The 26,016-nt window shown below is 41.0% G+C and overlaps 2 protein-coding genes across 3 annotated transcripts in view; one reads left to right on the top strand and one right to left on the bottom strand.

Moving 5' to 3' along the window:
- Nucleotides 1-111: 111 nt before the first annotated feature.
- Nucleotides 112-15,872, bottom strand: eloa (elongin A). Its single transcript, XM_005739808.1, has 12 exons — nucleotides 15,760-15,872; nucleotides 9,981-10,037; nucleotides 9,686-9,798; nucleotides 8,953-9,488; nucleotides 6,582-6,910; nucleotides 4,363-4,474; nucleotides 3,704-3,856; nucleotides 2,855-2,952; nucleotides 1,913-2,093; nucleotides 1,621-1,750; nucleotides 1,293-1,435; nucleotides 112-1,195 (listed from the first exon to the last, which is right to left on the bottom strand). Exons 1-12 carry the CDS (start codon nucleotides 15,829-15,831, stop codon nucleotides 1,134-1,136), a joined length of 1,986 nt encoding a protein of 661 aa, XP_005739865.1. The 5' UTR covers nucleotides 15,832-15,872; the 3' UTR covers nucleotides 112-1,133.
- Nucleotides 15,873-17,272: 1,400 nt separating this feature from the next.
- The window catches only part of klhl43 (kelch-like family member 43), a 12,801-nt gene continuing 4,057 nt past the window's right edge, over nucleotides 17,273-26,016 (top strand). Inside the window, exons 1-4 of one of the 2 annotated variants that reach the window (XM_005739806.1) lie at nucleotides 17,273-17,466; nucleotides 24,489-24,620; nucleotides 24,707-25,027; nucleotides 25,407-25,555. In XM_005739806.1, coding sequence (XP_005739863.1) covers nucleotides 24,714-25,027; nucleotides 25,407-25,555 — 463 coding nt within the window. In that variant the 5' untranslated portion in view covers nucleotides 17,273-17,466; nucleotides 24,489-24,620; nucleotides 24,707-24,713. Of the gene's footprint in view, nucleotides 17,467-24,488; nucleotides 25,028-25,406; nucleotides 25,556-26,016 lie in introns of both variants that reach the window. The other variant, XM_005739807.1, reaches the window with a different exon arrangement.

Here is a 26,016-nt window from a genome sequence, read left to right as displayed (position 1 = left end):
TATAAATGTGAAAATCCTAGGTGAGTTTCTTCTTGAGTTATCACATTCATACACTTGACCTCTAGCCCTGACCTTGAGGTCGAGGTCACTGAGATTTAAAATCATCTGAGATTTTTAGTAGATGCACCGATGCTATCAATTTCAAAATCCTACGCTGCCCTCCCAGCCACCCAAGTGATGACAGTACACTGTCAGCCTTTTACAGGCGAGGGGTTGAAAAAAAAGAAAATTTGAAACAAATTGATTAGTGCAATTAGTCACAGACTGTATATAAAAGCTGGATGTGGCCATCACGACATCACCCACTGGTTAGTGCAGCACTGAGTTGAGAGTTTTAAAACTCGGGTGGCTAACATAGTGACTTGGCCACCCACAAATAATTTCAATTATTTAGCAAAAATAATTTACAGCATTAACTTTATTTTTCATTGATTAAGACTTAAAATTAGCAGCTGAATCCATAAACTCTTCAGGAAAATGTTAACTGAGTTTACGGATCACATTAGAAGAATTTACTCATGGACTTCTATACAATATAATTTCAGAGACGCCCCCTACTGGCCATTAGAAAGAATGCAGGTTTGAGGCAAATTTTTTAAAAGGTCACAAATTTTTTGTGCACGTTTTGGCTGTGTACAAATGTACATGTTTATTAATGACAATTAAAGGTTCTGCTGGGGCTGATTTTGTTACAGCTGAAAACGAGCTGCTCCCCTCTTTCCAGTCTTTGTGCTGCCGGAGAAAGCGATAGAAAAATCCTCTAATCTAACCTCGCAGCAAGAATTCCCCCAAAAACTCTTTCTTTAAAAACCGTCTGCTGGAAAACATGATTCAGTAACAGACTGACTGTGTTTGTGTGTGTCCTTCTACCATGTGTACCATCGTTTAGGATTTAAATACTTAATTTAAGACCCGCAAAACAGACGTCACCACAGAAAAAAAACATCAACCCACCCCCACAAAAAAAAAAAAACAAAGAAAAAAAAGGGAAGTTAACCATTTTTCCACAAATACTGCAAAGTTCATGTGATGTTTGCGGGGCTGAAAGTGTGCGCGCAGGGTTGGAGGGTCTCCAGTCCAATTCCGCTACACTGTAATTAAAATCACATAAAATACATTCAGTCTCTTTCACACTACCGGCGGGAGAATCTGTTCTTGAATGCTTTGATAGTTTTGGCCATCATGGGGGCGATTTCTGTGGGGAAGAAGGAAACAGGAAGAAGTGATTTGTTAGATTAAAAGACACACACAGAAAAAAAGAAATCCTCAATGGTGCTTTCAGCAAGACTTACTTTTGACTTGAGGTTTTTCCCGGGCGGCGTGTCCTACTCCGCTCGGTGCAGAGAAGCGGGATGAACCAGCGGGAGGAGGGTTGTTTTGGGAGGAAGACGACTGGCTTGATTCTCCGGAGTAGTCAGTGGTAGCCGGTCTTATTCTGAAGGACACAGGAAGAAAGCCACTGTGGTGAATATTAAAAAAAACCCTACACAGCTCTGTCTGCAGCTGTGTGCATCGATAGAGAAGATCTTCCTCCTCGTGATTTGAAACTCAGTCTGTGATATTTATCAGGAAATCTCTAAACATCCTCTCGGTTTCTCCCTGATCTTATTCTGTACTCACTTGATAGGAGCTGCAGCTGCTGTGGAGCTGGCTGTCGAACCACTGGTGGTTCCAAACTTCTCCTGTCGGCGGCGAACATCACGGGGCGGCTTGGCGGCAGAGTTTACGTACGCCATCTTAACCTGACGTCCTGTTAGAGGAAACAACACTCTCGGTCAAACACTCAACAGCCTTAAAAATATAAAAAAAATCATCATGAATCATAACTACAGAAACAAACAGAAAATCCCAAAAAGCTTTTTCTTTGTGCTTTATGTGTCGATTTATACAAAACTGCAAAAGCTCGTCCCACCTTTGGGTTTGTTGGCATGCGCAGACGTGATATTCTGTGTGAGCATCCTTAGTCGCTCCTCGCGCTCGTCGTGCAGCCTCAGGTACAACTCCCTCCATGACTCGTACTCCTGCGGAGACTCCCGCTTGAAGTCACGCCGACAGTGACGCATCCACAGCTCATCCGATTCCTCCGTGAACCACTAAAAGGAGGTGAGAAGAATCTTCAAAAAGGGATGTATACCCATATTTCTCATGACAAAAAGTGACATTAATACAACTTTCTCAACATCCAAACTTTATATTTTATAATATTTTCTGGAAAGCTGTAAACTTGCGCCAGACAGAAAAGATGGAGACAAAGAGGCAGGCGACCGACTTTAATGACGAATATGAACTTTAATGATGAATAACTGCTCTGCTTGTAAAAGTGTTACATGTGTAGCAGCCATTCAGAGTTCATCCTCCTAAGTTTCATAAAATACAGCTTGATAGTTTTTAACAAAGTTTGGAAAAAGAAAGCAAATGATGCTAAAAGATTTATCCACCTTATATTTCTATTGTGAAAACAAAACTTTTGCAGTTTGTGCAAATTAATTCTATTTCAGTGGAATAAAATAAGAAGTGAAAATTCTCTAGATTTTTCACTTCTTATAAAAACACCGGTGGCCACCAATGCTAGCACTCAGCCTGCTAGTAGATACACCTGTGATATCAATCTGAAAGTCTTACATCGCCTCGTTCTCGAGATATCGCATTCACAAACCTGGGTGTCCACGCCGCTCACCTACCGGTACAACGGGGTGACAAAAATATCCCATCAGTCTTTTATGGCTGAAGGATAAAAATCAAAGAGGTCAATGTGGACGTTTTAGCTATTTTTGTGGCTACATTTTTTGATTCCACGCTCCTTCCTCACATTAAGCTTTAAGATTAAAAGTTTCACTGAAGTCTGACATGTTACCTGGTTGCTCTGCTCGATGCGGTACAGCTGCTCTGGGGTACATCTCTCCAGAACCGGCTCCAGGATATCGAACGGCACTCCTCCCACCTCAGCGATCGCTGAAAGAGCAGAGAGGCATCGTCAGGGTGGGATTACACTTTTTGTTCATGTGCATGCACAGTTGCAGACACGTTCCTATTCGACAACACAAAAAGCAGTTGGGTGGAGTTCAGGCAAGGACCACATTTGAGTAGATACTGACTTTGAAAGACTGTGGAGACTTTCTGCTGTACTTTTATCCTTTGTTGTGAACTCTGATCACCTGGTACCTACACAGACCATCACAGTGAGTGAAGAGCAAAACAATAGCACCTTCAAGGCTATGAAATTGCCCCCACGCTATTCATGAACTTAGTCTCCGGCAAGGTTATTAGAGTTATCGTAAAGAGAAAGAGAAACTAAACACAAAAGCTAACCCTGATCTGAAACTGTACTGACTCCAAAATCTATTCTGTTCAAGGTGGGCCCAGACCTACATTGCTAAAATTATCCTGCAAATCAGTCCATCACTATCTGAGTAATCCTGCTAACAAACAGGGAAACAGATCAAACCAATCACATACCTCTGTGATGAAACTAAAAACTCTAAAACGTAAAATCCTGCAGTTGTTTAAAAGCAGCAGGCAGAGAAATAAAAGTAAAACACAGAAATTAAACTTCAAAAACGACATGCTATACTACACTTTAGATAAAATTAAACTCCTCTCATCAGCTTTAATATTCATGGTCAAACTCCGTGGCATCATCAGGCCCTTGTTGCCCCCTGCAGGGAGGCTCAGAGACTGAGAGAAATACTGCATATCCACTCACAGTCGATGTTGTTCTGCAGGACACGGATGCATTGCTCGTACAGCGTCATCATCTTGGGCAGGTAGGCGGTCTTCGATCCTGAGTAGACCACCATCTTGGAGTTAAACCGCTTCCCCGTGAAGCCTGCATCATCCTCTTCATTGCACACAGGAACTGAAAGTGAAGCGAGCGAACGTCAGAGTGAGCCTGAATGTAGAGGATGAGGAAGAATGTTTGCAGATATGCTGATGCTGGCAAGAAAATCCAGATCAGATCGCAATGTGCACGAATGTGAGAAATCACTCGCAGGTACATGTGTGACCTGATTCAGAAGTGCAAAGATACAGAATGAGGAAAAAAAGTCTAGAAAGCATCTGTCATTCAGTCAGAAGCGGTTCCTCTCTTCACCTGCTCCTCAGCCACAACTGCACTCAAGTTTCTGCATGAAGTGAGACGTTATGTCACAAAGTTAACTAAAAGTATTTGTTTCTAAGTTATAACAACAACCACTTAAAAAAAGAAAGAAAACATTTTAAGGCGCTTAATTTATGCACAAATACAGGCACAGAAAGACTCATGGAAGGGTTCACCTTTTTGATGCCAGAGTTTGGTGTTCTCATAGCAGTTAAACGAGAAATAACATAATGAAAAAGTTTTGATATTGGGGGCGAGGGCCTTACCTTTGCGTCTCTGAGGGGACAGCGGTGTGATGTCAATGGAGGGCAGAGGTCTGTAATTGGGCTGAATCGCTGGCAGCTGGATTTCAGGAACAGTCGGCACAGCTTCGTAAACCTACAACAAGATAAGAAACACTTTATTTATCCCAAAAGATGGGAAATGACTTATAGCAGCCAAATAATCAGAAACAACTCATTATTTGTCTGAAACTATCAGAAAGGTAACAACAGCTCAGAAAGGTAAGGTAGGGTATCAATTAAACAAAAAATAAAAACAAAAGTCAAGACCTCAATGAAAGAAAATCTAAATATGACAGAAGAAGAAGCACAACTCTAAAATGAATGCTGGTCCTGGGGTATGAGATGGATACTAAACCTGCACAGTAACTGGATGCAGTGATGTGGAAACAGCTCATCAAAGTGAGGGATTTACTCAGAAAGAGGAGAGTTCAACAAGTTCAAGATTTGGCCAATCCCCCGTTTAAGGTCGTCTTCTTGTTCACATTCAGATGGTTTTATGAGCTGCTCTTTATCCTTTTGCTTTTGTAAAACATCCACTTTGTTTTTATTTTGGGGAAATAGATGAACTCATTTCTGCTAAACCTTCTCTCTCAAACAATCAAGAACATTGCAGTCTGACAAACTCATGTTGCAGAACCTTGTGAATGTCAGTAAAACACAACAGCATCTTCCTGGTTGTGCTGCTGACCTGATGCTCTGACGTCAAGCTTTTAAACTGAACTCTTTCATTGGAAACTGCTTTATTCCAGCTGGAGACCCAGCTTTCAACTGTTGCAGCCGATACCTTCCTCTCACTGTCCCTGCTGCAGGTTCCTTCCTTTAATTAAAAATGGAGTTCTTCCTCCCCACTTTCACCAAGTGTCTGTTTTTCGAGGATTGGCTTATTTATCGAGTTTTCATTCTAATAACATAGGGTCGTTATAATATAAAAGCACCCTGAGGTGACTTATTGAGAATTGATGCCATATAACTAAGTTTGAAATGAATCGTATTATTATTGTCCAACATTTGACACTTGCACAAGATGCTTTTGACACTCTTATTTGTTTATGTTGAATATGAAGCTCTTCCAGTACACGGTTAGTTTAGCATAGCATAAACATGGACTGACCTTTGTTTGCATTTCTCTGCTTTATCATCTGTATTTCTCACAGTTGCATCATAATTTACAAAATGAGGAACATTTTTTATTAAATAAGACCTTAAACTAGCGATTTAGGCCATAAATGAATCATTAAAGTGTTTACTGAAGTCATAAACCATGTGGGCTTATAGGTAATTTTCCCACAGAATTTTACAAAGTTAAACATGTTCTTGCAACCAGAGGAGTCGCCCCCTGCTGGCTGTTATAATGAACAATGCAGGTTTAAAGAACTCCTGTGCAGGCCTCACGTTTCAGACCCGGAGGCCACACCTATGTTGTATCTGCAATCTGTGGTTGGTGTTTCTACTTTCTGCTTCTGTCTGCATCACCTTGACACTGGAGTTATCAACTGTTGCTAGGAAACAAAATCCCACAAGATAAAAGCAAAACTAAAGGCTAAAGGCATCTCACTGATCTGATGTTTTCACCAACATGACACCATCAGAGTTCTAACTGCAAAACCGACGGCAGCAAGCAGCAAGTTCTACAATCACTGCAGAGCCTTTAATGTCACAATGAGTGGATGAACCCTCTGAGCTGTCGGTCTTTATCAATGAAGAGAAGGAACCCTACACAAATGTCAGCTGCAGTTTTCCTCACTGAAAAAACTCTGACAGCTGCAGAAGACGCTCACAGAAGGAGTTTGAGTTACGGCTCACTCCAAGGTTAGAAAAGTACGTTTACACCCTGAAAACTAAAGCTGAGTCATCGGTTTAAACACTGAGTCATGCTTGAAATTAAAAAAATGCTCATCGATGCTATCAGAGATCTGCTCTGGGTTTTGGCAGTCATTTTCTTCTACTCTCCAAGTCATCCGCCTTGAGGCGACTTTTGTTGTGATTTGGCGCTATATAAATAAAATTGAATTGAATCCTTAAGGACGATTTAACACCTGTTAGAAGTCTAGTTTTACCTTTTCACAGTGTTAAGCAGGAGTTTCTTTACAATAGCTGAACAGATCATGGCATCGCACAGACCTGACAAATTTCCCCATTTTGCTGATTTTCTATGTTGATTAAATAAAAAGATAAATAACATGTTTAAAAACAGTCGGTACCTCCTTGCTTCTCGATGGCGTCGTCACCGCTGTCCCCGAATGCGTCCTCTTGGTACTCTGAGCGCCGTTCGCCTTGCGCGCTTTGGAAGAAGAAGAGGACGAAGAGGAGGATGCAGGTGGAGGTGTTCGTGTGCGATGGGAAGACGACGTTGACGAGGAGGAGTGAGACGGCCGACTGTGCGATGAAGATGAAGCTGACGGTGTTTTCTTTTTCTTCTTCACAGACGTCGGGGCGTCGTATGTGAGGAAGGACTCGAAGGACATGGTGGGCACCTCGAAGTCCTCTTCTTCCTCCTTAGGTGGAGAGTCCTTCGGCACTCGTGGTCGCCCTAAAATATGAAGATCATAATTTATTATACTGCATTAATTTCTCTTAAAATATTCAACAAATGACAAATATAAAACAAAGACTTTAATCCAGGATTTTATTTTGGATTTATGGACATCAGCACTTTTATAAGAGTAGAATTTAAGGCAGGAAGCAAAGAAATCAGAAATCTTGTCTGGAGGTTCAAGCCACAATCGGAACGACGTAGTAGCCTATCTGGCTAACGGTGCAGCACAATTCACATGTTACTGCTCACAAAACAACAAATATGACCTGGACCTTTGAGCACAATGTCTGTGAAGACCCATTAGGTGACCACTCTGTGTAAACTAGATTCAAACCTGAGGAGGAGGAGTGATTCTTGTGAACGGACAGACAGACGGGTGCCTCGCCACAGCATAAGCGTTTCTATTTTATTGGCCAGATGAGCTAAAAACCGAGAGGTGCATGACAACCTGACATAACCATCATTTTTTGTACGCACCGCCATTTGCAAGAGCACCAACAGTGACATCACCAACACCGACACGCCTGAATACTTCACCTAAGAGGCGTCCAGGAAGCGTCCCAGTCAGATGCCTAAACCACCTCATCTTGCTCCCGTCGATGTGGAGGAACAGCGTCTCCCTGTCCGATCTCTAACGTAGAGCCCAGGCATCCTTTAGATGAAACTCATTTCTGCTGATTGCATCAACGATCATCACTATAGGTGAGGGTGAGGATGCAGACTGACCAATAAATCGACACGCTCCGCTCCCTCCAGCACAACGGACCGTTACAGCCTCCTCATAAGTGAAGTTTTAATTATTATTACATTATAAAAATTGTTAACTCCTAATTACTAGTGACTAACTAATTACTCAATCACCTAACAACACACACCCCCCTATCTGCTTCACACATGCATGCTGTGGTTAATGAACCAAACAAGAAAACAGTTTGAAAATGTCACTTTGTCACTTCCTGTCAGAGGAGTTTCTCGTGCTGTTTCTACGATCGCTCAGTTCCTCAGAACAGGAAGTCACTCTGTGTTGTGGCCATATTTCTTGATCCAAGCTGATAAAACACACACAACCTTCCTGTTGCACAGAGCTGCACAAATGACCACACAATGATTGCCTTTAACCTTCTATAGTAATTGTTTTGGCTGTGGTATAAGTACCAGAAATCAAGAGTTAAATGACAGAAAGAAGATTATTTAAGTGCCCCTAAATCTCACGGCTTATTTCCTTCATAGCAAAGTAAAACATTACACAGTACAACAAGAAGATGATTATCTTTCAGTAAGACATTTATGGGCTTTTAGTGAGGAGAAGATGGTGTAGTTATAGTTTAAATTGTTATTCAGGCTACATGTAACAAATTAATTCTGACATGTTTGGTATCTTTAGATAAACTGGGATCTTGAGTGGAACATGAAAAATTATTTCTGTGAACCTGATATTTGACTGCAGTCTTTTAAAGATTAAAAAGACTGGTCAACTGCTTTTAAAAGGTTAATTTGTTATTCAAATGAGACTCGAGTGATGCAGTCACCTGTATGCGCCCACAAGCAAGGCAACAGGAAGGTGTCTCAGCGAGCTGCAGATGTTTTGATTTTAAACTGTTTTAAAGTGCTCATAATTCTGCAGATGTTTTTTTCTTCTGTTATCTTTAGATTAACCACTGCTATCAGTTACTCGAGCAGCTGGTTATTGTTTCCTGTAGTGGTTGGGGGCAGCTGCCTACATAGGCAGGCGCTGTAGCTCTTGTGAATTTTATTAATAAAGCGCCAAATAACAACAACAGTCGCCTCAAGGCGCTTTATATTGTAAGGTGGACCCTACAACAATACATACAGACAAAAAGCCAACAATCATATGACCCCCTATGAGCAAACACTTTAATGACAGGGGGAAGGAAAAACTCCCTTTTAACAGAAGAGAACCCTCCAGGAGAACCGAGCTCAGGGAGGGGCGGCCATCTGCTGCGACCGGTAGGAAGACAGGACAAAAGACATGCTGTGGAAGAGAGATCGAGATTAATAACAAGTATCGAACTCACCTTCATCTCCTCCTTTCTTCTTCTCCTCCCTCCTGCTGTCATGCGTGGTTGACTTCTTGCTGTGTTTGGCAGCCTTCTGTACCGGACTCTGATGTCTCTCTCGGTCTCCGCTTCGCTTCTTCCCCTGACTTCCTCCGCCTTCTCTATCGCTATTCGTCTGTGCGTGGCGTTGCCGCCGCTCCTCGTCTCGGTTTCGGTCGCTGTGGTGGTTCTTGCTCGGCTCCTTGTTTGGTTTGGTGTGGCGGACGTCTTTGCGGGACACAGGGGGAGGAGGTGGTGGCGGGCTGGGTTCAGGTTCGGGCTCAGGGCTTTCGTATTCGTCTGAGTGATACCCTCCTCGCTGTGGGGGACTGTACTGGTCGTGCTGAGGAGGTGAAGGCGAATAGTTGGTGTGGTAACCTCTTTCCTCCTCTTCCTCCTCTACGTAGGAGCGGTCTTCCTCAGGCGAGGGCTCTCGGGGACGTTTATGGTCTCCTCTGCCGCTCGCGTCGTGGCCTCGAGCCTGCGTGTGAGATCTGGAGCCGTGGCTGTTGGGTCTGAGGAAGAAAGATGGAGACAGAACTCAGTTTTTGCAGATGACGCCATTTAATTTGGGGGTTTTATTTTGAAGGTTTGGATCTTCTGTACTGAAAAGTCATCGTTACATACGACCATTGCAGAAACAGAGCACACAGCGTACAGACACATGAGAGCTAAAGTCATGCATGTCGAGGAAGAGGTGTGCAGCCGATACCTGTCTCCAGACTGAGGAACCAGTTTCTTCCATTTGGCTACGAGATTTTTTGCCACCTCTCCAGCTAATTCGTGTTTCCTGAAGGAGTTCACAGCCTTTCCCACTCCAGTTTCCTATGAGAGAAATTCCCAGATTTAACAGTCATGCTTTGGCAGCTCCAGGCAAGCGATTTAACTGGTCAGAAACAAGTTCAGGAGGGAAGCTGTCAACTTGCTGTCCCACTCATTTATCTAGAATATTTTCCCTCTGATTTTTGCATCGACAGTTTGGAGGTGATGAAGCAACACATCCTTACCACCAATATGTCCACAGTCATAGGAAGCTCCCCGAGTCTTTTCAGAGTCTTCAGCAGCTGAAATAAAAAGAAAGGAAAAACAAAAATTTATCATTTGGAGAAAGAGTCCCGATTCCAGCACAGAGCCTTTCCTTATTTTATGTTACAGTGATGGTTGTTCATATTAGACGAAGCCAAAGACTCAAATACTGCAGACGTGACCACCTGTTCTTCAAACCTTTTGTTTGTGAGATACAGTCAATCACAAGAAAGTTGGACTTAAGGGAGACAGAGTGTAAGATAAATTATTTTGAATCAAGAACCGTGTAAAAGCTACTCTGGTTGAGTCCAACAATAACAATATAGAGCTGAAATTAAGCAGAATGAGTTTGTTTAAATTTATTTTCCTAAAACAGTTACTGAAGCTGCTGTTTTGGTAAATATTACTGTTGAGCCCCCGAAAGGTGACAGAGGAGATTATTCCTGCCTTTGTTTTAATCCACATGAAGAGTTGGCGTGTTGGTGTTGTACAGTTAAAGGAATAACCTGATGCTGCATTTAGTGCTCGTTACATGAGGGTTGGGCTCTGCTGGTCGTGAGCTCAGCCTGATACTGAACACGTGAAGATATGATGATTATCGCTGTGACTTTGGCTGCTGCTGTGCTTCATGCTTTGCAGTGGAAAAGTCCAGCAGATCCATTTGAACCTGAGGTGCTTCTATGACACACAGCAGCAGCCCGGGCTGGATTTCCACCAGCTCACGCTGCGCCTGTTTATCAGCTACAACTGTTAACTTTACTAAAGCTTCTAATTAGCCCGCTGTTACTGTTTTCACACATAAAACCTGCTTTAAAGTTTTCAAAAACTTTGAGAGCTCATCCTCAACTAACCTGGTCCAAACTAGCCCAGTGAATGGCTTTGGACAGTGAACACTGTGAGGTGTGAGGACTAAAAATGGAAAGACCACAAACTTCATTATTTTGTATTAAAATACACATAAGACAGCTAATTAAATGTATTTAGAACTTCTTTACGTTAAAATAAAGGCGGATTTTTATACAGCTGTTTAAGTGGTCTGACCCACGTGATATTAAATTGAGCTGTAGTGTGGCCCGCCTGACACCTGTGGTTTAAACAGATACACAAGTGTTTCATAAAAACAATCCTTATAAGGAATTGTAACAACAGCAGTAAATTTGCTGGGACTGTTGTGGCCTGTTAACAGGTGACTGCTAGGCAACATAATGTAATCGTAGCGTGATACAGATAAGAACCTTCAGAGGCCTAAATTTGCATCCACACTGGAAGAGATTTGCTCGTCTTGTGTCGCTTTTTAATGTATAATGTATTTACTAGCAGTCTAAAATTCTTTGGCACTGGTTTGGCATTGACCATGTGAGGAATTTCTTATGAGCATATACAAGAGCTAAAGTTTGTGGGGGTTTTGTCTTTGTACACTTTTGTATTTTCATTTTATTTCCCAGTAAAAACAGAGGATTCAGATGCTAATCATCTTTAGGTTTCAGCAGGGATGCATCCACACAACACCTCCTTTTGAGACTCAGCAGAGCCAATTAAAATGTGGGACATTGTCTGAATACCTTAGACGGGTGGAGGGCTGATATGCTGTACAGGCCCAGGTAAAAAGTAGGACATGCGGTCACCCTTAATATAACATACACTGGAATGAGTGCATCTGGATAATGAGTAAAGAATCATGGGTGATGAATTTTTATTCATACATTTGTGTGGTTTCCTGTTATTTTGTCATAGTGAATAAGAAAAACATAAAATGAAGAAGCAGGGTATATTTCCTGTGCCAATTTGAAATATTTATTCTTAACTTTTCTCTTTAACGTCTGCAGAGTCTTCACAAGTAACACGAGATGATTTACCCTTTTGTGCTTGCCTTAAAAATGTCCCGCACTATTTCTAGTTTAAATAAAGGTCGACACATTTACAGATGGATCCCTACTGAAACCCAAAGATGTTATCCCATAGAACGGCAGCTGTAATAACAGTCTGAACACTTAGAACAATACAAAAAGTTATTACACAACCATTCAACGACTGCAAAACCAACTAAAACATCTCAAAAACATTTCATTTAAATTAAACACATTACACTAAAAAACAATAAACCGGGGAAGCTAGGGTAAACTCAAGGAAATTTTGAGCATTCAACAATTAATTTCCTACATTTCATGCCTCAATTTGCACTTTTTCCAAGATCAGTTTAGAAGGAAAAATAAAAAGGAAAAATCCTTTTTCTTTTACATAAAGGATTTTTCCTTTATGTAAAGGAAAACACAGGAATCAGTTCAAAAGCATCTAAAATGAAATGCAATGAGACTCTAATAAGCTATTTTCAAATAATTATTCTCAATTTTTCTAATGTATCAATTTTTAAAACATTTTGTCGCCCATCAATATTTATTCGTCTGTTGTCTTTAGTTTGCCTGGTTCCTGACCAGTCAGACTGTAACGAGCTGACTGCTTTTGAGTCTTTGTATTTGGATCGGTAACCTCTTAAAATATTACTTTTCCATGTCTGAAATAAACTAACTCTCCATTTTCAACCTTTTCCATGTTCAGTAACAGATTATGAGGTTTCAACCGAGCCTCTGGAGAAGACATAAGTCCTCTGCCCGAGGATTTCAAGGTACTGCTGCAAACGGTTCAAAAAAAAGTCTGAGATGTAGCTGAAGGCGACTACAGAGGGTCTTAAAGGCAATCAGTCTGTTACAGTCAGGCATGATGAGATAAAGGCAGGGATAAGATTCAGTGCGCCTTGATTACATGATTGCATTATTAGGTTTGCATTATTTGGGACCCAGTGGCAAGGCTTTGTGTTTTTGTTTGTCCTGCAAAGTCCGAGTCACTTAAACAACTGGTACATCACAATTCATTATATATTAAAACTGGAAAAGTGAACAGGGCGTTAAAGCAGATTTTCATGCATTTCCTCTCTGAGATTTTCTCGGTAGAGAGGCTCCATCTGCTCCGTGGACCTGCTTCATATGAAACTTGCAGCTGCTGCCTGACTCACACTATCTGCGCTCAGCTCTGCGCCATCACTGCTAAAGGATGAGGTGGCCTAACGTGGCAGAGCTGTTAGAAAACCTTTTCCCTCCTGATTTTTGCGTCTTCTTTTGCAGTTAAAGCTTCACTTGTGCAGCTTGTTTGTGCTCAGCAAACGCATCACACGCATCCACGCTGCTTTGTTACACACCAGCAGTAAACAAAGGCGAAGCCAAGAGGCCGTGTGTCACCATTTACACGCTTTTATCTCCAGTTTTCTTTAACAATAGACTCCGGGTTTGGACATGAGTAGGAGCCCAGCTCCAGTTAACCAGAATCGGGTAAATCTCAGAGGCCTGTCGCCGCTGAGCTGTCACTACTTTCTAACGTTAGCTAGCTGAACGGCTAACGACTGCTCTAGCTTCGAGTTTGGTTTTCGGGTCAAATATGTCGTGTTTGGTGCAGCTGCTCCGATAAAAGGCAGAAAATAAATCCATATGTACTAACAACGAGCTGACAATCGTTACATTGAGCTGAAAATGTAGGGTTAAACAACTACGTTATAACAAGTTAAAACCCCTTAATTACTGTGACGTCCCACACGGTGCCTTCACAGGCTGTCGGAACACACTGAGATACTAAGAAACGACTGTGTTTGTGGTGACGCCCTTCTGAAATACTGTTGTTAAGATAAATTTTTAAAAAAGAAGATTACTTTAGACACAATAATAAATCACATAAATACGGTAAATGCCTCTCTACAATTTGAATTGATGCAATAACAGATAATGGTCATTTAGCAAGAAATACCCAGATATTGTCTTGTCCAAACTGGCCAAACGATTCAGCTAAACAGCCAAATAACATGCATTTACATTTTATTCAATCATCTGCATTTCAATTAAAGTCCCTAAAGGTCCCTGAAATATCAATTTAAACACTGCTACATAATTATGGTTTACTAAATGATCAGCTTTTTATTTTTAATCTATTTTAACTAGAGCCTGGCCGATCCCTTAGCCAATATCAGCTATTTGCAGTGTTTGTGTGTCTGAATTTACAATGGTCAATAAATGAAAGTTAAGAAAGTAAAGAGATGGGAGAAACACCATTCAACCATATTATGAGTTGTGATGTTCCATAGTTTGTCCACCAGAGGGCGCTCTGCAGCTTCCCTGCTGGCAACAAGAGACATATACAACAAACAAGTAAATAAATAATGAAACATGGCTGATGTCAGGGAAATTTCTTTATGTTTTGTGTGTTTTAAAGATTAGAAATATCTAGATATATATAAGAATATTGTATTTTTATCTAATCAGATATTGGTATCACTCACACTTTGAATTGAATGTATCCTATCTCTGAAATAAATCCCACAATTCTGTGGGCTACAGAGGGTCATGACATTTTCAGTTTATATAATCAATGTGTATGACTAATTTAAATAAGTTTAATTATATTACAATATATATTACAATATATATTACAATATATAAATATATTACAATTACTTGCTATAACTGAAAATAAATGGTTGGAAAAAAAAAAGATTCAGATTTTAAAACATCCAGGGAGACGACAGGCTGTGTGAATTGTTCTTACTGTGATGAGGTAAGATTTAAAAATGCAGAGCTGTTTAGGGAATTTGGTGTTTTCTGCATGACACAGTAAAAAAAAACCAACAAAATAATAATAAAATAATAATCACAAATATGAACGACACCATGCCAAAAGCTTTTGTTAATCTATTACTCAATAAGTTGCATTTTAGAAATGTGAAAATGTGTACGACTGGCACAGATGCAGCTTCTGTTAACAAGTAAATGACCTGATGCATGCTCAATCTTCCAGGTAATAAAATCCCTGAAAGTTGACTCTGTTAATCTGGATGTGACGTTTTCAGTGGGAGAAATGTTTTGTCATTCAAGTGACTTTTTCAGTCTCTGCTTCACTGAGTGACTGAAGAACTCACTTGAATGAGTGACGAACTGTCATAAGCATTGTAGTGTTAAAACATGTTGAATTTCCTGACTGACAGACACCTGCCCCAATATCTACAGAGGACTGTGATTATAGGGACCTATAGAGTGAGTCTTCCTCAGTGGCCTAGTTAACAGCTGAAGCTGCAGCCTCACACATGAGTGAGAAATGGAAATCCTATTAGCTATATTGGTTTAAGGAGGCAAGAGTAACTGTTTATATACCACACACATCAATGCCCAGAATCAGTGTCAGATTAGTGGCAGGTATGATTTCCCTGGTGTATACTTTCATTATCCCTATAATAAATTACACCCAAATCATAATCCCAAACATCTGTTGTACGCAGCAACAGACAGTGGAGATATTTACAACTATCTCCACTGTCTGTTACAACTATGGTTTATATTATGATTTCAACATGTAGAAATGATGAGAAGTATTAGAAATGTGAACTGTTGATCTTATTCTCCTAATGTCTTTTTTAAATACTTTCTTTATCATACAGTTATCCCAATGCTAATTTAATACTCTGCAAATGAATTAGATTAGCATTGTGTTGCAAATAAAGCTGCCACTTCAGGAAACTGCTGATGCTTCATCATCACAGTCTGAACCGAGAAATGTGAGAAGACAGAGTCGGAGGGCGAGCCGTGAACGCAGCATTTAAAAAACGTTACGACTTTCTGGGAGCCGTCGCCGTGACCGCGGCTTCCTCACGTCTGTCGGTCACGTTTCGCGGAACGATCGGTGCTGACGACCAAATGTGTCCGTGTCGACCTGCTGGGCCGTTACCTTTCGGGGCTCCTGGTTCTCCTGGAGCCGGGACTGAAGTCTCTCCACTGTTTCCAGCAGTTCCTCCGCCATGTTTACTGCTGGTACCCTGTCGCCCGGAAACGGTTTGATCCAGACCGAGCAGAGAAAGGGAAGAAACGAGGCGACTTCCGGTACCTGGGACGACGTAGTTTAGAAAATAAAAGCCCAGTGCCAGGAAGAAAAAAACAAAACAAAAACAAAACATAAGTCAAACGTAATTCAACACGTACATTCATTTAAGATGTAGAATTATTTATTTATTTTTTACCCCTTAATGATTTAAAAACAATCTGAAAGCAAAATAAACACAATAAAGTGAACTTACTATAAAAGTATTAGTTTGTTTTCCACAAAAAAATGAATATAAAAAACTAAGCTTATGGCGTAAACTCACCCCATCTTATTCAGTTTGGCTACCATACCCCCAAACAGATTAAGCTTCACTAAAGTAACATAAAAAATGTTCATAAGCACAGACAAAGCAGAGATGCTGTCAACCACAGACTGACTGGAAGGGTCACTTTAAAACAAGAACACCCATTCATTGAATTCCTCTATCAACAATTGTTTCCAGGGGACCAGCTTCAACATTTCTGAATGCACTTGCATATACTGTAGCGTCTCCAGGAGCTTGTGTAAAAAGTCACAAATGTCTTCCACGTTAAATGTATTGGTATCACTGACTATGCGATAACTTGGAGCTGGATGTTTTCCTCAGAGTTATGTCATAAGATTCATTCTTAAAACTAGAGTGTTGGTTGACTTACAGTTAATTTTTTCTTTTATACAAAGGAAAGCTACTTTCAGCTACCTCCTTATTCACAAAAGGTCACCACAGCAGTTAGCTTCACATGTTTGATTTGGCAGATTTTTTTTTTTTTACACCAGTTGCCCTCCTGACATAACGCCAAGAGGATATGTGTCTTTTCTTGGGATCAAACCAGGAGTCATTTGCTTGCTATGTGATATGTGAACCACTGCATTATCCAAGCATCTCATCAGGAATCACAAACCTGTAGCTGTCTGGTTTGTTTGGATTTGAATTGCTGATATTTATTGAGTGCATGTTTACGTGAGACAACACAGGTGATATTTTTATATGATGTCAATTCTGTGCATGACTCCAGTTGTCAGTTTTTGTTGCATTTAAATTCCAGGCACATTTATTACTATCCACTAAACACTAGACAACTTAATGTTTGCAGTAATCATAAAATAACTATTGAGCCATGCTAACCCTGTTTGCTGGTGTGAAAAAGCTGAGCAACAAACTAACAAAGAAAACAGACACACAAGAGAGAAGCCAAGTTTAACACCTGACACCCTGAGGTCCCAAAGGAGGGAGGGTGGTGAGAGGAGAGCAGGCCTGTTATGGATTCTATTCTAGGAGGGGAGGGGTGATGAGGGGGTGCCTGTATTTGGAAATGGAGGTGGATGCTGGAGAAGGGAAACGAAAGAGGAGGGTCTGATGGGGGTTGAATCATACGTTACAGCTTTGTTGGGGACCCTGATACTGACACACAAACAGTCACATACACACACACACAGCACTGCTGCAGATGGACAGAGGACAGAGGGACGGAGCTAAGAGGAACCTGTGAGTGAACAACCACCCAGAACAAAGAAAGACGGTGAAAGAAGACGAAAAGGAAGGGAAGAAGAGCAAGAGCGAGGCCAGAGAAAGAGGTAAAATACATTTAATTTCAATGCTTAACAGCATGTTGAGGAGATTTTATTAAAGTGAAATAAAAACAAAACACATATGAAATTATCTCAATATGAAATTATGCTATTATCATAAAAACTAGAATTTATTCTAATCTTTATATTTAACTGTTGAGTGGAAACAATGTGAAGAAGCTGCTGCTGGAATATTACTGTACCGCAGGGGGTGTTAGAGCACACACACACACGCCTGTAGTGCTGGTCAGCTTCTTTAAATACCCGTATGAGATAAGCAGAGGAATGCAGCCACATGTGAAAGGTGATAGAAGTCGGGAGCTGATGTTGTGTCGTGTGGATTTATGCTGCACAGGTACAGGTGACATAAACGCAGTATAGCACAAAGTATAGCACACAGTTATTATGGGTTATTATTACTGTTACAGTATGTGAGCCTGTAGTTGGTTGTGGAGCCCAAGCATGAAAACAGCATGAGCCCACCTGTCTCTGTAGCTCAGGTAAGACCTCAGCAGCTTTGAATCTTTTCTCTGTTGACTAATTTCTTTATTTAACGATGAACGTTATAAATGCAACCATTTCTACATCGAGCTGACCGCCTTTTCTTGAGACTCTTGGTTTAAAAAGTTTGATTGGATTTTCCAGCACGGGCAAATTTGTCATCAAGATTTCAAACAAAGTGAAACAAACAGAAGATTCTAGCTTGTAAGAAGAAGAACAAACGTGTGAAATTCTCACATCAATATTTATAATTCGCACATGAGAGCTGAAGGCTGTGAGAGACCAGATAAATAAGTTTACCCGGCAACAAATGAGGCAGAATTTACACACAGACACTGTAGATGTCTGTATAAAGGTGTTGTTTATGTGTAATCCAGATTAGGGATATCCTCTCCACGCACACTATGGAGAAGACTGTGTGTGACTGTTGTTCCCAAACAATTCAGGTATGAATCAGATGGCTTTCTATTTCTGTCCGTGGAAACAATATCAACGACCAGTTTTAACTCTGTAAATAACGCCGATGTTTCAGACTATAGCAAGCAGCTGATCGGTGAAATTGCTCTAAAATCAGTCACTTCCTGCTGAGCATCAAACAGCAAATAATCAGAGCATTTATATATGAATTATATAAGTTATTAATTCAAAATTATACTTTAATAAATGAAAGTTTGCTGACTTAAGCTGCTCTTTATGCCAGAGAGAATAATTGTGTGTGTTCACTGTGGATGTGAGGAGTGCTGCTGCTCCTCCTCATCGACAGGTGCTCTCCGTCTCCTAAACCTCCCACACTGTGATCCAGTCACAAAAGGCAGCAGATAAATTCACACTTAATACATAGTTGTTGTTTTTTTAAATTGGCACATTAGTTCTTTTTCCTCTAATAAGTAGTTTTTCACTCCTGAATCACTGCTGGTTGAAAACACATCTCTAATCAAGTTTAAAAACAACAAAAAGGAACAATAAGCACACTCGGAGAATCAGAATCTGTAGACTGCGCTTGTGTTGTGCAGCTCTTACACGTTTAACTGAAAAGACGCTGCTCGTTTTCTGCAGAGTGACAATTATTGGAGAAAATTTGTGCTTCTTTGAGAAGTGCGACACACTCAGAGCAGCTTCACAGGAGCACAGAGCTCAAGGTTTAAAAATAAAATTTCAGAGCTGAAGCTGGACCTCCAGTGCTTAGATTACCAGCCTCCTCCTTGTATTTCACAGTAAAATAGTTCCTATTTCTTCAGGTGAAAAAGCACGAGTGGCAACAGCAAATTAATACAGTTAAAAAGTGTTTTCAACATCATTTAAGATGTATTTTTCTTTTCCACCAGACACAAACAAACATCTATTAGACTGCAGAGAAGAAGCTGTGAGGCTCATTACAGCTCCACAACTTTAATAATCAAATTCAAAGAAAAGCAGAGCTGAAGCCGAAATGGGCAACAATGTTAAAAATGTTTATGTTTGTAAATAAGAAAATAATCAGCCCACAGATGGATCATGTGATCACTGGCAGCGATTCAAACTGAATTCTATTTGTGTTCGGCTGCATGTTTACATTAATAACTTTCAGAGTAATCTATTACACATATGGGCTGATCCGCTTTAGTCCAGAGCTTTTATTTAACCACAGGAGGCAGGATCTTCTCACAGTTTTTGTGATAACACCTGAACTCAAACTGATTAATGCTCAATCGTGTTGTTTTGAAAGAGGTATATTTGTTGTTGGTGGTGGTTGGAGCTGGGGGTGGAGGTCTGGTTCCCAGTACGGTGGATGACGGAGCAGCTGCTCGCACCTCTAACCTTGGTCCCAGATATTTGTGACAGCTGACCCACACAGAGCAAAGATTATTTTCACAGCACTGAATCACTTCGTTAGCAAGTTTGTCTGAAATCTTGATTTTAAAGATGTTACATGTTAAAGGAAATGATAGATGGATTTATTTATGTTTAAACTACGAGAGCACAGCGTCAGCTAGTGGCTTGTTTTTATTCCAGATGCATTTATATGAAAGGGAGTGGGCTTATTAATATTTGTGACAGGCCACATTTAGTAAATTACACTTGTAAAACATGCATTTAAGTAATGCTTCAACATTTAAGCTAAGCTACTTTCAGCTGCTTCCTCTTTCAAAGGCGTCACCACAGAGGATTTGGCTGATTTTCCTTTCCTGATTCAACCTCAAAGGGATTTGTGTATCCTCCATGGACTGAAGTGGGGATCTTTCATATGGTAGACAAATGTATAAATCACTACACTGTGTTTAACTTTTGAAAGGGAATGAAATTCAGTAGCCTGCAGAGACTGAAGCTACTCTTCTAAACTAGTTAGGTTAAAATACCGGTGGGCGTTTTTTCCCTTTAGGATTTAGGATGTAGGCTTTGTCTTATGAGGAAGAACAAAAACTGTCCGGTGTTCAACCATGAGCATAAAATTGTGTACACCAAGAAAAAGGTGCTTAATCAGATTTAGCTAAATAGCAGGCGTTGATTAGCCTGAATGTGATAAAAACTGCAGTTCCTCTTACGGCCACTTGAGGCTTGCTCCTAAACTGAGTTCCCATAAACCTCCAGGTTAAAACACCCTGCTTACAGTTTTCTGTGGATAGTTTCTCTCTGAGGGGCGTGGCCACCTTCACTGACAGCTGTTGGGAGGCAGTAACCAGCTGTTGCATTGTGGGCTTCACCTTTGCTAATTAGAATTAATGAACCATGGTATGCTATAAGACAGACTTTCCTTGTGTTAACTGACAAAACCTGAAATCCCAGCTGGAGTAAACAGGTATGACGGTGCTTATCAGCTCTCCCTGTTAGGCTTCCCTTATCACATGATCATAATAATAAAATGGTGATAAAAATCATTAAAATGCATAGTCGTTGCAAAAAGAGATTAAGTCACAGAAAATGGTTAAATCTGGTGATTTATCGCACTGAGCGGTAAAATAAACATTTTATTGTTTATTTATGTTATGGCAGAGTGCGCCCTCAGTGCTGCTGTTTATATCTGAGACTTAGAGCTCTGATAAGGAGACGTGGAAATCGCTTTAGTTTGCCAGCAGATACAGAAGTAGGTATTCCTGGTGTGTGTTCTGTGCTCTGGCAGCTGCAGCTCCAGCTGTGTGAAAGAGACTCACACTCAGTTTGGGTTTAATCAATATTCTGATTACCAGCTTGAAGAATCTGTATTGCACTTACATCATGCTTTGAATAAAAGAATTAGTGAATACCTGGGTCTGTCAGACGATTTTAAACTGTGAACATAACCTGCTCTTGACCAGGTTCTGTGTTCAGCATATGTTACTGCTGTGATTTAGCCAGGCACAAAGACACTGAAAACTCTGACTTTAAGCTTGAAATAGCCCGCTGAGCCACTAATCTCACTTCATCGTGCACCTCTTGGGGCCTCTGTGCCATGTTTATGCGATTTTTATGGGACTGAAAAAGAAATTCTTACTTTATTTGAAATTTCTATAAGTAAAAGTTTGCATATTTTTTAAGATCAGGCTGTAAATTTTCAATTTTCTACTTTTACGTTTGGTTTTGTCTTCATATCTCTGCTGGTGCTTCATGTTTTAATGGCTCTGCGTTGCTGTTACCATCAAACTGAAGGGGAGCGGCCAAGGTCACAGTCACAGAAACCCTGTATAGACTCACAGACCCGAACGTCTGTGGAGTGATTTCACTCTTCTTCTTCTGATGTATGAGGTTATACAGCAGCTTAGCAGTCGGCTAAACGCTACTGTTTCAACTGTTTCAGGAGGGATTGCAACACTTCAAGTGACCATTTGTAACTCTGAGCTCCTCCTCTTCATATGACACCAACAACAGCTGCTGCTCCGTCCTGTACTATCCCATCTCCCACCCGCGGCCCGTCCTTATGTGGAGCCCAAAGGCGCTATTTAAGGGAGGAGGGTGGAAAGAGCGGTGAATCACGTCTGTGGTCTCGGTGGTTTCACTGCAGTTATGTTTGAGTTGTGGGTGTAGGAATACTTTTTCCATGAGGCTAGAAGTTAACCAAGCCGTCTTTTTGATGAGCTGAGAGGTTTGACAGCATCAGATTACAGATACAGTAACACTGGTGGTCGCATCAGAGGATGTTGTTAAAGATTTAGATCAGCCACATTCTGCAGCAAAGGAAGCATGAGAAACATAACGGAGGCAGAGAGACAACATCATTAATTTACACCATCTAAAAAAGCTTAAATCACATTAATAACATGTTAGAAATAAGCTCATATATTTTAACATATTAAACCTTACTACGTCCAGTCGTTGTGCAAGCACACATTCATAAGTTTTGCAGATTATTTTGCTAAGAGAGCAACAATTACACAAAAATTAACAAATTCTGCTTCTTAATGCTTTAATGGTTTATCCCTCCTGAAATCTACACTTGTGCCCAGTTCTTCACTAAACAAAGGAAATGCGGACTTACTGAACATGTTCTGGAATGACATCAAGGGCAAAGCTGCTATTTCCAAGGCTGTGTGGTTTTATAACTGGCAGAGCTCGTTATCAACAAACTGTGAGCCAAGAACAAAGATCACCGTCTCTGTTTATCGCTGCATGTCCACAACACTTTAAAACTCTGCAAACAGAGCAGGGAGGCCTCTGCGTTTGTGTCACTAACATTTATAACCGTGTCATCGTGACCTTCGCTCATTCACTGCATCACGCACGAGTGCAGCAGCTGATGTAGAAAATAGCTGCATATAAAGCACAAAGCAGACACGCCGAGTTTCAGATGAGGAGTTTTTATCAAAAGATTTGAAATTTGCTGTTTGTCCTGCATCGTCAGAGAAGGATGTGTTTGTGAGTGTGAACCAAACAGTGCCACACAAAGACAAAAGACACAAACAGACAGATTCTTTGCAGTATAGATTGCTAATATTTTCTTTTATAGCTTTTTCTCCCAATGGATGTTCATACTACACCAACGTTATTAAGTAATAGATAAATGATTAAATGATGTAAAAGTTCCTGGGTTTTGGGTTTGGTTTTTTTTACTATCTACTGTAGAAATAATCAGTTCTCATTTTCATTTCTTACAATTTTGGCCCAAAGCTCCGTGCAGATACATTTTTTGGTTTTACCAGAGCAGCTTTTCTTTATCGTGCAGAAAAACTGAGATGTGCTGTTGATATTGCACTTCTTATTCTTATATTATTCTCAGAGATTAAATGTGCAGTCAAACTTCTTTACACTGACAGAAAGGGGAGAGTCCGGCCCACGATGTAAAATGAGTTTGTCATCCCTGATTTAAGATATAAACCAACCAAACCAGAATAAGTAGAATCCGAAAGCTTTCAGTGAAAATTGTTTGTAAACAATATTACAGGCCAGTTGCACAAATACATTTATGCATATAATATACAAGATGTTACTGTTTTCAGCTGAAAAGACAAGACGACACCCTCCATCCTTCATGCACAACTGAACCTATAAGCTTTCAGCATATGCAGGACGTCCCCTATGCAACATTTCTACTCTTTGTTTATTTCAGACACCCTCTAACATCCAGTGTCACCTCACTGCTCTGGCAGTTTGTAGAGCTCGACTCATTGCGAGCGTGGCTAAGATTCCCCGGTCGCTTTGTGAGTGAAATACGGAGCGTGTGATGTGCAACAGTGGGCCACTATAAACCGCAAACACCGCCCCGAGCCGAGCCTCAGGACACATGCAGTTGTCATTCACAGCTACAGACGTGGAGTTTGTCCTCGGGCGAGCCTCTGCGGGATTTGGAAAAGGTTCTGGTGATCAGTCGGTGTTTGTTGTGTTGTGTCAGAGTACTGGTCATCTGTCAGTAGGCGGGGAGTGGATCTGAAGTCACCATAATACAGAGACTTTTGAAAAGCTCGTGGATTTTGTGATACTGTAAACAGAAAATGTAAGAAGTGGATCCAAAGTGCTTCGTCAATATGTACAAAATATAAAAACTGCGATGTTAAACAAAATTTCAGCAATAATGAAAAAAATGTATGAGAATAAAATACTGGAAATACCAGATAACAATAACTATAAAGGAAACTGGGATGATGTAACAGGACTATTTACACCAGAGAGGGAAATCACATCATGAAGCTTCAAGCTGAGTCACCATTTTAAAACTAGATGTGAAGACTGAGGGGTGGATTTGATTGGTTGTTAGTGAATGAGTGTATCCCAGGTGATCATCCATTCTGACTCTGATAATGACCATAATCCAAAAGCTGATCGGCAAAGTGTTTGCTGAGGTAGTGAGGGAGGGACCTGAGGGCTGTTTTCCTTGCTAAGCAAATTGAGGCCTGGTCAGCACTTGAATTTGAGAGCACCTGGGAAGAGCAGCTGCAGTAAACTTGTGGTCAGCACTTGAATTTGAGAGCACCTGGGAAGAGCAGCTGCAGTAAACTTGTGGTCAGCTGTGGCCCAGGAGGCAAAGTTGGTCATTGACCAACTGGACGGTTGTTGGGTCGGTCATCAGCTCCCCCAGGCTGAACATCAAAGTGCTTGGACAAGTTGGTGAACTCCAAATTTCTGCTTCTGTTTTCTTCCAGGTGCTGTGTGCTGTGTTAGAGTGAAACCACCAACCTACCCAGCTATCTACACTGATCCAAGGCTGCTTCACTGAACACTTATTTTCCCCTAAAGAAGATCAAACCAACTCGTTTGAACATTTTATTGTAAAAGTAAGTTACTCAGTGGGTGAATTTAATAAACTCAGTCATTAAAGTAAAGATCGACTAAAACAAAGAAAAAAACACATCGCCCACAGTCCAACGATGCCTCCCAAGAAGAAGGCCTCCCGTCCGAAGAAGGCTGCCGTGGAAACCATCTCTCAGGTCGCCATGGAGGCTGTTTCAGCCACCTTGAAAGTGGAGAACCGTGGCGACGGTGTTGTGGTGATGGAGAGCGGGGTGAAGAAGATTGAGCAGATGGCAGCTCTGGACATCGCTCAGCTGAACAGCCTCAACCTACCCCTGCCGCCGCCCGTCATCAAGCCCGGAGAGAGAGGCCTCGGCCTGGGCAGCGAGCTCACGCGACCCCTGCACGGCAACGCCCTGCTGGAGGAGCTCAGCAAGATGCGCCAGGAGAAGTTAGTTTGATGCTGACTGCTGCATCACACTGTAAAACACTTTCAGTTAGTGATAGAGTAATATATGTTTTTGTGCAATAATTTAAGTTTACAGGCTGCTGAGGCACACAAGGGTAATTTCAAGATTCAGGCTGAATTTCATCAATAAAATTTCAAGGAACTGAAAAACTTTTATTGGCACTTTACAGTACGCGCCAAAACAGCATGATACAATATAATCTTCTTAGGCTACAGCTATTATTGAGTGCATTACAAAACCCACACATTTAATGAATCTTTCAATTAAACACATCAGTAATTCAGTTATGGAATGATACAACCTGGGAAAATGACCAGTTTAGAGTTTTATTAGAGCTTTCTTCTTCTTTGTTCCTCCCAGGTTCCTGACTGATCTGGAGTTGGCTTGTAAGACAAAAGCCTTTGATGTCCACAAACTGGTGATCTCCTCAGTCAGTCAGTACTTCAGGGAGATTCTGGCCAAAGACCCCAGCATGAAGCGCCTCGAACTCCCCTCCCTTTCGCCTCTTGGTAGGTTCAATTCATGTTAAGACAAAGCTTAGATTCTTACATGTAACCTTCAAATAAAGCTTACAACATAAGTCAAACTCCTTTGGCCACAGACTTCATGCACCTCATGACGGTTACCAGGCCAAATGTACAGCTTCTTCCTCCAAGTTTGTCACAATGGCCAATCACAGCATCTCTTATACCGATGCTACAGCAATAACATCTTAAAAAAAGAGACTGCGTATTAATAGTTTTCTGTCTTTTAGATGTTTTTGTTGAATCATGTCGTGCTGCAGACTATTTAGGCAGATACCTTACACAGCCATTACTTCAGTGTCTCGATGACATTAAGGCTTGGATGTCTGTTAACTTTTTAAAATTCAATGATAAAAAGACAGAGGTGATGGTTTTTGGTAGCTCCACTGAGACCCCCAATGTGTATGTAGATTCCCTGGCACAGTATGTTAAGCCAACTGTCACAA

The sequence above is a fragment of the Pundamilia nyererei genome, unplaced genomic scaffold, assembly GCF_000239375.1.
Source record: "Pundamilia nyererei isolate P.nyererei 1_Seehausen unplaced genomic scaffold, PunNye1.0 scaffold00093, whole genome shotgun sequence".
Classification (NCBI taxonomy): Eukaryota; Metazoa; Chordata; class Actinopteri; order Cichliformes; family Cichlidae; genus Pundamilia; species Pundamilia nyererei.
The sequence above is the reverse complement of the archived record's forward strand: the minus strand, read 5'-3'. Positions and strand labels throughout refer to the sequence as shown.